Source organism: Saimiri boliviensis, chromosome 3 (genome assembly GCF_048565385.1).
Source record: "Saimiri boliviensis isolate mSaiBol1 chromosome 3, mSaiBol1.pri, whole genome shotgun sequence".
Classification (NCBI taxonomy): Eukaryota; Metazoa; Chordata; class Mammalia; order Primates; family Cebidae; genus Saimiri; species Saimiri boliviensis.
Window position 1 is genome coordinate 92370624 of NC_133451.1, and position 12315 is coordinate 92382938.

General features: G+C 34.8%; 1 protein-coding gene across 7 annotated transcripts in view; it reads right to left on the bottom strand.

The window, feature by feature from the left end:
- Window positions 1–11563, bottom strand: part of TRMT10A (tRNA methyltransferase 10A) — a 131091-nt gene extending 119528 nt beyond the window's left edge. For 5 of the 7 annotated variants that reach the window (XR_012516888.1, XR_012516887.1, XR_012516886.1 and 2 more), the window contains exons 1-6: window positions 10888–11260; window positions 6772–6979; window positions 5666–5828; window positions 4963–5034; window positions 3796–3870; window positions 1745–1894 (exon numbers count right to left, since the gene is read on the bottom strand). Coding sequence is in view for 4 of the 7 variants with exons in the window: in XM_074396494.1 (XP_074252595.1) it covers window positions 1745–1894; window positions 3796–3870; window positions 4963–5034; window positions 5666–5828; window positions 6772–6956 (645 nt within the window). In the remaining 3 variants the exon portion in view is untranslated. Of the gene's footprint in view, window positions 1–1744; window positions 1895–3795; window positions 3871–4962; window positions 5035–5665; window positions 5829–6771; window positions 6980–10887; window positions 11261–11427 lie in introns of those variants that run through there. The other 2 variants (XM_039468515.2, XM_039468516.2) reach the window with 2 other exon arrangements.
- Between the last annotated feature and the right edge of the window lie 752 nt (window positions 11564–12315).

Genomic DNA, 12315 nt, shown 5'->3' on the forward strand with positions numbered 1-12315 from the left:
GTCTAAAAGTTTTAAAAATTAAGTTTATAGAGTAAAAAAAGTTACAGTAAGCTAAGGCTAATTCATTACTGAAGAAAAAAGTTCGTGTAATGTAACTGTACAATATTTATAACGTCTACAATAGCACACAGTAATATCTAGGTCTTCACATTTATTTACCACTCCCATACTGACTCACCTAGAGCAACTTGCAGTCCTGCAAGCACCACTCATGGTAAGTGCCCCTATACAAGTATACATGAATTTTTAAAATATTTTATAACATCTATGTTTAAATACGTTTAGAAACGCAAAGACCATTATGTTACAACTGTCTACACTATTCGGTACAGTAACATTCTGTATAGGTTTGTAATGTAGGAGCTATTGCATGGCTATGCCATGCAGTCTATGTGTAATAGGCTATACAGTCTAGGTTTCTGTAGGTACACTCTATAATGTTCATATCACTTAATGGTGCAATTCTCAGAATATATTCCCATCATTAAGCAATGTATGACTGTATTTAAACTGAATTCAATTATGTAACACTACTTTATACAAATGGCAAAAACAAATTAAATGAAAACTAGAACTGAGAAATTTTAAATAACAGATGTTTTATTTTTCCCTTTCTGTAAATTAAAAAAATGCTGAATATGAATTTTATCTCTTGTCAAAATCAAAATCCTTGAAGCCTATGTCTAACCAGAACTGAAATGGTCAAAAAACAGAGTACAGGAGAAAGAAAAGCTAATTCTTCCACTGATGGTTAACATATTTGGTGGTGGGGGGCTCAAATAATTAATAATAGATTGAAGTAGGTGCTTTTGAAAACAAAACTGTTTTAGTTCAGAGAAACAAACATGAAAAAATATGTGATTCTATACAAATAACAAAACAGAATTTTTCCACTAAGAAAAAAATAAAAAGGCTAAAGATCATTCTGATAAAATTCCCAATGATGCAACAGAGCTGCAACTGTTCAATTGGTAGCCATGTGTGATTACTTAAATTGATTACAATTTCTAAAATTCAGTTCTTCAGTCATACTGTACACATTTGTACACACATACTGAAGAACTGAATTTTGTAAATTGTAATCAAGTTAAATTTAAGTATAAATGATATAAATGATCACACATAGTTACCAATTGGACAGCTGCAGCTCTATTGCCACAGAGCTAACATACTGGACGAGCAGATATGAAGAATTTTGCAAGCTGCAACATTGCCGGTGAAGTATAAAATGATATTTTCTTTTAGAAAGTGCATTTCTGTAATTTTTCATCCAAATAAAGGTATAGATGGGAGGAGAGAAAATTACAAATGTAAGAGAATAGAAAAAACATCTCATGAAAATAACGTATTTAAAAACTAGTTTAAATTCCAATGGCTTAGCAATTGATTAGCAGCAGTATCTTCTATCAATAAAGTGTAGTGGTTAAGCATGTGGACTCCAGAGCAATATGCCTGGTTTCAAATAGCTGCCTTGTCACCTACTACTACTGATTTTAGACTTAATTTCTCTGTGCTGTGAATTTCTTACCTGTGGAATGTGGATGATAATAGCACTAAACTCACTGGGTTGTAATGAAGATTAAGTAAGCTAATATATGTGAAATACTTTGCTTAGCTCAAAAGGTGACTGACATATAGTAGGCACTCAATAAAGATCAGCTATCATTAGTATTACTGTTACTTTCAGGAAATGCTGAAATAGCAATTTTAAGTAGCAAAGGTAAAAATAAAAATCTAATAGTACCTTGCAATGGTTGTGATCTACTAATCCTCCAATCACATAGGCTTTTGATTCATCTAATTCCTTCAGTATATTAGGTGAATCTGATGTAAGATAAATCAGGTCTTCTTTTTTTATGAGTTCACTATAGTGCTCTGGTTTGATATGGATATCCTTTAAGACACAGGGGAAAGATGTTACTAATTAACAGGATCTTGTGAATATTGTCCACAAATAATTATTCTCTTTTCCCAAAACAAATCCATCCAAAAACATGTAAAATTAAGTTTAAAAGAATATAATCATTACAATGCATTATTTAGAATTTACTACATCAATTCCTTATCATCTCACACCTTGATCATTTAAATAGCCTCTTAATTTTATTTCCTCGTTGCTGGCCTGAGACCCCTCCAACCTACTTCCACACACTGATAGCAGGCTCATTTTCTAAAAACACGACTTCCAATGTTTTATCTATTTCTGTGGGATATAATCTAAACTCCTTAATAACTCTTTCCTGAATATGGCACTAATCTACTTTTCCAACTTTATCTCAGTTCTAACAAAACAAATGCATTTTTACTGCCACATACTTGCTCATGTTGTTCTACAACCAAAGAATGCCTGCTCCAATTACTTCCTCTCCATCTACACGAATCATGAAAGCGAACAGCTTATAGATTTAATTAATTCCATATATCTGTTTTTACAAAGAGATACACATTTGAAAACTTCTTCACCAAAACTGTCAGATCATGGGTATAAAATTGAACAATAGCTGGCAGTCATGATTTTGCAAGCCACACTGACTGCATAAAAGAACATGTATCACCAGGCTCGGATGACATTTATCCAATAATTTTTAATGAAACCAAGAATGAGGCAAATGAACTGTCTCCTAAAATGTATAATTAATAAATAGCTACTTTTCTGGAAAATGTTTTACTATAAATTTAACCTTTATACTTAATAAGGGCCCCAAGAGGAACCTGATTAATTAGAGACCAATGAAGCTCAAGTCTCTCTGGAAAGCTGATGGTATAAATGATAAATTTAACAAGTTGCAAAATAACTGAAAACATGACTCTTTTAATTTATTATACTATTTCTTGGAAAAACAGGCACAAACATAGGATTTGGTAAATATATTGTACTTAAAAGCCTTTGAAAATGTTTCATATCATAGACTATTAACAAAATAAATGCCTTCATTATAGAATTAGTGAGTTTGAAAGGGAAGGTGTGTCACTGAGAGAACTGACTTTGAGAAAGAAAAAAGTACAGGGATAACCCAGGACTTTTCTAAATAAGATAGAGTTCCTCAGGGACTGGTACCAAAGACAACCTATTTAGTCATCTTTACCAATGATTGAGAACAATTTGGTCCAACAGAAAAAGAAAACTGTGAAGCCACATACGCAATTTTAAATATTCTAGTATCCACATTTAAAAAAGTGAAAACAGGTAAAATTAATTTTAACAATTTATTTTTTTAACACAGTGTACCCAAAATGTTACTATTTGAACATTTAATAAATGTTTTAAAAATTATTTAGGATACATTCACATTCTTTTTCTCTCTTCTGTGGTACTGAGTCTTTGAAATCCAGTATGTATTTCCTAGTCATAGCACATCTCAATTCACAATTCAGACTATCACATTTCAAGTTCAATAGTCACATGTGGTCAGTGGCCAGGACAGGGAAAGAAGAAACAGAATGCAGGCACACTTTCAAAATTTAGAGTGATTTCATTTTTATAGGTAATATATAATGTTTAGCTAGTATGCTAGGGAGAAATGATATGAAGATCCTTAAAATTATTTCTTCTTAAAAATATGTTTTAAAAGTTGACAGTAAAATAGGTAAGATTTAATGAGAACAAATACAAACTACCAGACATCTTGCTCCCTTCTTCAGCATCTCTAATTTGTAATCTTACACTTAGGTTCAGCGATTACATCTGGAGATTGTTGTATTAAGTAGCATTATATACAATTTAGGTACAAAATGTAGATCTTTAGAAACATAAAAATACCTGGAATTATGTGAGAATTTATCTGTTTTAATTACCTTCCAGTTGACCCATCCTTTGTCATTTTCATCCATGTTCTTTTTCAGCTGGCCTCCGTGGCTTGTCAAGTAAAACTGATAAAAGATTTGTAGGTATAGAAAGAGGGAACAAATATCCATTTAAGTCTAACATTTTATTTCTCTCATTTACTCATCTGATAATCTATGAAACACAAAATATATTTATTCTCATTGATCTAGAAAAAAAATTTGTGACACGCTTTGAGCATACAATAAACTGTGGTAGAAATGGCATGTTTTGTGTGTGTGTTTCATAACCCAGGAGCTGTAGTATCCCACTTACATTTTCATCACAAGTAGTTATAACTTGTCTCTACCTTAATCATCACTTTTCTGCAAACTCCCTGCTTCCATGTCAAGTTCCTATTCTTTTTTTTCTGCCACAAGTTTTTTTTAAACCAAATGGAGTCTTCATAATTTTTCTTTGATTCTAAACCCTGATACCTATTTAAGTCTCAATCAAGAGTGAGAAAGGGTCTACTACAGATAAAAATGGGAACATAAGGACTATCATATAAGTGTGATATGAAACTATAAAACATAAAAAATACAAAAGCATAAAATTACTAAGTAAAAACAAAATATCTAATCAAAACATATTAATAGTTCCTGGTTCTTAACATCAATGAGGTCGTATTAATTTTTAGGTCACCTAGAATTCCAACAGAAAGATGTTATTCTTAACGGTAGCCAAATAGTCTGCCAAATTACTCCTTTCCTCAGATTAAAAAATACCTGTTTAAACTCTCAGTGACCCAAAAGAAAACAAAAAACCTTTAAGGAGACAAAACCTATACAACAGATACCACAGCATATATCAAGCAGTGGCAGCCACAGCTTTTGGCTCTGAGAAACTGGTATAAAAAGATATTTATGTCCTATAATGAAGATATTCAACTACATGGCAATGAAAACGTCAATTTGATTAAGACTCATGATTACTGGAAAGAGTGTGTCTAAGATAACATACTGAAAGATGTTTAAAATATTTTGCTTTATTTTTGTCAAAAAAGAAAATATTTTTCAAATAGGCATTAAACAAAATTACATGTAAGCCTCCTGCAAAGACTATAGGAATTATCTATGTCCTTAGCCATGAAAGATATAAAAGAAAACTAGAGTCTGCTTTAAAATCTTCAGACATACCTGCACAGGATGCAGTGCCCGTCGGTTTTCTGCATAACATCGTTGAATTTGCTTATGAAGTTTCTTAATGTCCTAGTACAGAGTTCAAATTTTAAAGCAAAGTTATTAAAATTTTCTGTGGCCATTCTGTGATCTTAAAGGAATGGAATACACAGAAGGAATGACTATATACATACAATTCTTCTTCTCAAATACAAATTCATTCTGATGAACATTATTTGATTCCTTACATACTAACAAAATTACTGTAAGTTAATGCTCTGTAAGTTACCCATTATTTTATATTTTGTATTTATTTAAAATGATAGTTCATGAAAACATCTACTCTCTTAAGAAACAACAACAAAACACTTTTAGAGCCATAATATTATTATGTTTATGTTTTACCAACACTGGTAAAACCCCATAGATCTTTATGATTACTAAATGGCTAATTTAGTTCTGTCATCTAGACTATAAAGTGTGTGTTTGTCTCTCTTTCCTGTCTGCACACATACAGACACACACACATATACACACATATAAATATACAAATTCATTATATCAATGAAATTTACTAGCTAATTTAACTCGGGGGAAAGAAATTTGGAAAAAAAGATTCATTTCAATGCATAAAGTTAAATAAAAGGGATATTATATGTTAAAACAAGAATGATTCGACCTAATTCATATACAAGATTTTTCTGACAACAATTCATGATACCTTTAATACCATTAAGTCATCAAAACTACAGTCAATGATAAGGCGAAGGGTGCTGTGAACCACATCTCTGCGAACACGTTTTCTGTCATTTCCTTCTGAGTGTGATTCCACTTGACATTGTCGCTCCAATTTCTTCCTCTTGCGTTTTTCTTTCCGCTTTTGTCTAAAATCAGTTATTGAAATAACATTTTGTTATTGTGTATCCAGTTATTCACAAGACTCTTTTAAATAATTACTTTTAAAAACTGTCGGGTTAAGCCATAGGAAATTGTCACTTCTGTGACGATTCAAAAATGGTCAAGTATTACCAGTTTTATACAGCCCATCTAAAAGCTTCAGATAGAAAGGAAATGAGCTTTCAAAAATGATCTAAAGCTTTCTATTTAAATGCTAACTATACCTCCTCAATAGTTTCATTTGCTATTGGTATCATACTATCCATAAGAAAACCTTATAAATACTGACTTTGAGTTACCACTAATTTTACTTTCATCATTCACCTATATAATTTTTTTTGTTTCATTGTTTTTTTAATTTTTTTTTTGAGACTGAGTGCAATGGCGTGATCTCGGCTCACTGCAACCTATACCTCCCCGAGTTCAAGCGATTCTCCTACCTCAGCCTCCCAGGCAGCTATGAGGCAAAGAAAAAAGGCAAAATAAAATTGTTCATTAAGAAAAATTACATACTTTTTCTCTAATTTACACCAACTATAGTTTATTTTCTTTTCGTAAATTTTGGTGTTTATTACAGTAACAAATTTAGCCTAACTGCTTTCACCAAAACCTACAATGGTTCTTCTGGCAAAATCAATGTTAGGCCAAAACTTGATCTTTCTGAGTTGGCTGTTTTTATTCCATAACTAGCAAGTGGACACTAATTACACTCCTTATATAAGACAGTTGTTTCAAAAATTGTGCTGCTACTCATAATATACATTGTTAACTTCAATTTTTTTCTCTTGCATTTTTTTTTCCACTTTTGTCTAAAATTAGCAACTGAATTTTAAGTAACATAATTACACTTAATATGCCAAAGAGCTATGCAAGGTCTAACATTCCATATTTCTAAATAAAAAGAGAGCATACACATTTTGAAACACATACTTGCGGAGTTCCCGTTGTTCTTCCCATTGTTTCTGTTTTATTAGTTTTTTCATTTGCCTTTTAGATATTGGTTCAGACCCTTCACCTAATCTTGGCTTCTGGCTCTCCTCTTGATCTTCATTTAAGCCTTGCTTTTTGTCAACGTTAGAAGTTTCAATAAATGCTGGCAACATTTCAGATGACATTATTTGGTACCTCTGAAAAACAACTTTTGACATGAACAGATAATTTACAAACACAAAAAAGTTAAAAAACTAAAATAATATGATTAAAATTAAACCATATAATCATGGAAATAAAAATTCAATTAAATGCTATTTATTGGTAAATATCATTTAAATAACATTTAATATCAATTAAGTATCATTCATCAGCAATGCTAGCAAAGGTCTGAAGAAATGGGGTGTTCCATATACTATTGGTTAAATTTCTGCAAATAAATTAGAAATGCACACAAAAATGTACACAAGAGTAGAGGCAGCACAGTGTTATTTTTAACAGTGAAAAGTTAGATACCTCTTGAATGTCCATGAAAGAAAACTAAACAATTATAGTTAATCTATAACACAGGCAAGGAATGTGAAGAAGCCAGTAAAACTTATATATCCAAAATTATTTAATGATAAGGGGAAATTGGTATAAGTTAAATAAAATCAAAGAAAAAAACATATACATTATAACCAACTTTTAAAAAAACAAGTATACACACAGACATGTTTAATTCTTACCTATGGTTTTATGCATTTTCTAAAGTTTATGTAATGAAAATTATTGTTTTTAAGAAAAGAAAAAATATTTTAAAGAAAGATAAAAAGCATCTTTTCTATAGTCTTCTTTAATGCTGTAGAATGAGGGAAATCACAAAAAGAAAAAAACTGATTTTTAAAAATGAAATCAATAACCAGGAAAAAATTCACTTGATACAAATTAAAAATAGGGCCATCTGAAAATGACTTTAAAGTAAATTTGGCTGAGATATTTCAGAGAGGTCATAAGGGAATAAGAACTATAAAAACAAAACAGAAAATTGTGATACAAAAGCAGCCTTTCCTAAAAAGCAAAACAAGAATCCATGAAAAAGAACAATTTGAAAACCAGGAAATGAAGACATAAAAAGTTCAAAAGAAGAGACAAACTCCAGATTATTTGGAGTGCCAAGGGGTAACGATGATTTAGAAGATATCCTGACAATCTGACTCAGTATGCAGACAAAAACAGAACAGAAAAATAATATGGAGGAGAAGTTAAGACTTGAATAACAGAATGAGAGGGACAAAGGGAAAAAGGTAATTAGAGATAAACAGATATATAGCCTTGAATGCATTCATTACTTTTTTAAAAAAGCTATAAAGTAAGGTAAGCATTCAGTTTAAGGAACTAGAGGTGAGGAAACTGAATAAGCCTAAAAAGACTAGAAGGAAAAAATTTAAAAATATATATTTTGAACCGCAGGCTCTCTTTTATTTTACTTTCTTTTAATACACAATACATTAAATAAAATTCAGCAATACAGGTATCTAAAACAATACCTGGTGGAGGAAACTTAAAAGCACAATTAAAATTCACAGAAAACAAATTGCTCTCTTCATTAAATAATAATCAATATTCCAAGAGCACATTTCCATTTATCAGTGATATCATTTTCAGTTAGTTCTCTATTTGATTCAAAAACTGGACGTGTTGATTAGCTGTATGTGTGGATTTTTTTTTTCTTTTTTTTTTTTTTTTTTTGAGTCTTGCTCTATGGCCAGGCTGGAGTGCAGTGGGGTGATCTCGGGTCAGTGCAACCTCCGCCTCTTGGGTTCAACCATTCAACTGCCTCGGCCTCCTGAGTAGCTAGTATTACAGGCAGACGCCACTACACCCAGCTAATTTTTGTATTTTTCGTAGAGAAAGGTTTCACCATGTTGGGCAGGCTGAGCTCTAACTCCTGACCTGGTGATCCCACCGCCTTGGCCTCCCAGAGTGCTGGGATTACAGGTGTGAGCCACTGTGCCTGGCCCAAGTGAAGATTTTTAAAAAAGCAATGTAACGTTTTACAGCTCATGTACACCAGGGGGAGCATTTGCCTTTCCTACCTAAGAAGTCTTAAGTTTAATTTGACCTGTCATAGTATTGTAATGCTTCAGTCTCTCAAATACAAGGAAAGGTCATAGGCTGGCTAACATCAACATCATCATCATCATCATCATCATCATCATCATCATCATCTTTTTTTTTTTTTAATTGCATTTTAGGTTTTGGGGTGCATGTGATGAACATGCAATATTGTTGCGTAGGTACACACTTTTAAAACTATTCATAATTAAGAAAATGCACTATACTAAGTTTTTAGATTTTAAATAAGCTAGGTGCATTGAGACAATGGAATGCAACAAAAATGATGCTAGCTTGCTATCTTATACATTATTCCTTATAGTACACAAATACATCTACCAACTCACACTGTCTACACTATACAATAAGTATAATATATATCTACACTGCACTATGTACTAGCATGCTCAGATTACCTGTTAAGCAAAACATAGCACTTTATTAGGTATACTTGCTTTCTAATTGTTTTAGTTTGGGGAATAATTTATAAAATTTTATAGTAGAATTTTGCACTCCTTTCTCACATGCAGTGATGCTCACAGTACATTTTCATTCATTCAACCAAGTTCACCAATGTTCAAAACGTGTTTTATATTAACTATAAAAATATTTGTGTGAGGCCAGGTGCGGTGGCTCAAGCCCATAATCCTAGCATTTTGGGAGGCTGAGATGGGCAGATTGCCTGAGGTCAGGCACTTGAGACCAGCCTGACAAACATGGCAAAACCCTGTCTACTAAAAATACAAAAATTAGCCAGGTGTGGTGGTGGACGCCTATAATCCCAGCTACTCGGGAGGCTGAGGCAGAAGAATCGCTTGAACCTAGGAGGCGGAGGTTGCAGTGTGACAAGATCGCACCACTGCACCCCAGCTTGGGCGATAGAGTAAGACTACATCTCCCAAAATATATCATATACATAATTTCACACAAATATATGTAAGTATGTGTGAAATTTTACTTAGCAAAAATTTTAAAAATTACTGGGGTTCATTCGCAGATACAGGTTATCAGGTGGGCTTACAAACTATCTCAATCTTCCTTGTATTTCTGTATCCTAGCACAGCTTAAGGCAAGGAGGATACATCCTAAATCAATGAAGACTGAAAAAAAAAAAGAAGTTTTTTAAAACTGCATAAGTTTTGACAGTCTCCCTTCCGGAAAAATCTGAACGAACGTTGAAATAATGCAGAATGGAATTAATGACTTAATAGTGACTTTTTTTTTTTTTTTTTTGAGACGGAGTTTCGCTCTTGTTACCCAGGCTAGAGTGCAATGGCGCGATCTCGGCTCACCGCAACCTCCGCCTCCTGGGTTCAGGCAATTCTCCTGCCTCAGCCTCCTGAGTAGCTGGAATTACAGGAACGTGCCACCATGCCCAGCTAATTTTTTTGTATTTTTAGTAGAGACGGGGTTTCACCATGTTGACCAGGATGGTTTCGATCTCTCGACCTCGTGATCCACCCGCCTCGACCTCCCAAAGTGCTGGGATTACAGGCTTGAGCCACCGCGCCCGGCCTTTTTTTTTTTTTTTTTTTTTTTTTTTTGAGATGGAGTTTTGCTTTGTTGCCCAGCTTGGAGTGCAATGGCGCAATCTCGGCTCATTGCAACCTCCGCCTCCCGGGTTCAAGCAATTCTGCTTCAGCCTCTCAAGTAGGTGGGATTAAAGGCATTCGCCACCACGCCCGCCTAATTTTGTAAAGACGGAGTTTCACCCTGTTGGTCAAGCTGGTCTTGAATTCCTGACCTCAGGTGATCCACCCGCCTTGGCTTCCCAAAGTGTCGGAATTACGGTCGTGAGCCACCGCGCCCGGCCTGCAATGCCCTTTTTAAAGACGTGCTGGCTAAACGTGGAGCAGCGAAAAGCCCTTTGTTCACTTCAGTTGTCAAGCCTTTTGGGCAGAGGAGATTCTTTCAGAAAGTGACAAGTAACTTGTCTTTATATCTCTAAAAAAATCCCCAAATTGAAAGTATGTCAGTGAAATCAAGTAACATTTCGATCTTTTTAACAGCTCACAGCACCTGCAGCAACTTCCCCTCGGGCTCTCTACGTTTCAGAGGGCTCAGCCACATCGGCCCCTCGCAGGAAAAATGAGGTAAGGCGGCTTTGTAAAGCCTACGGTCTCTCGCCACGAAGCGGCAGGGGCATAACACGCTTTCCGGCCCTTTAGAGTACAGATTTCCCTCTCATTCTTTGCAGACTCACTTTTCACATACTACGGGCGGACGGCAACCCTCAACACACGCCGACTGAAAGGGCCCCACCGTATGGGCGGAGCGTCGCCCACTGTCCCTTCCAGGTTCCCGCCAGCGAACGCACTCCAGAGGCGGGATTAAGCTGCCGCTGGCGAACCAGACAGCAGCCGAGTAGGCCGCGGGGGGCGCCTATCATCAACGTCATTTCCTTCAACAACCTGGCGCCGCAGGCATCCACTTCCATACCACCGCTCCTCTCTCCCCCGGAAGCTCTTGTTGCTAGTCGAGGGCTGCATAGCACGCGCACCTTTGCACCCGAACAATACCAAAGTGAGGGCGAGCGCCAGCCAGTGCCAGGACACTTACCGAGCTGAAGAGTTTACAGGGAAGTGAAAGCTAAGAAAAAAAGCCTTCCTGGGTTGGCCTGGTTACCGCTCCCGCTTCCTTCCACAGAAACTTCAATTCCCAGAGGCCGGGGCGGTAGTCACACAGTGGAGGCTACGGCGGGTGCGTCTTACGTTATCTAACTGCGCCAATTTCGAACCCGCAATGGGAAAAAGGGGAGGGGTTTAAGCGGGGCGGGTCCGGAGTTAGGGTTTTGGGAGTGGGATGTAGTTAGTTAAAGTGATGTCTGTTTTTTCCAGTTCAAGAAGTTAAGTGTGTACCACCACACGTGCATTCATTCATATATTCTTGTGGGGATTGGGTGGAGGAATTAAGATAGTCCCACTGTTAAAAATGCAAAACATCAAAGAAAGGCTCATAATTTTTCTGTGTTGAAAATGAGAGAAAAGCATCTCTTGCCTAAATTATTTTTAATTTATACAGAAAATTACCATATCCCATGATTTTACATAAGTGGAAAATTAAATTCAAAAAGTGAGTCAGATTCACAATAAAATGCATTTAAATTTAGAATCTGTAAGCCTTTTTCATGGCTCAAGTAAAACAGCCATAGCTTTACTCTTTATTCATTCCTTTAACTATTTTTCTTATGCTGTTTTGCAAACCATCAGATGGCATTTCATTGTTTATAATATTTGACCTCATATAATCTTTTTTCTATATATAGACTATGTTAACTGAGAGAAATGAAATACAATCCCATAAATTGTCATTTTCTATTTAGTTTTTTCCCCCTCTTCTTCTAATAGACAATTATTGCAGAATTTGAAGATGAGAATGAGGTTTGCATCTTTGAATAGAAGACTGGCTTCTCAGTATAGAAAGAATTTTAAAGTAAATTATCCTTGA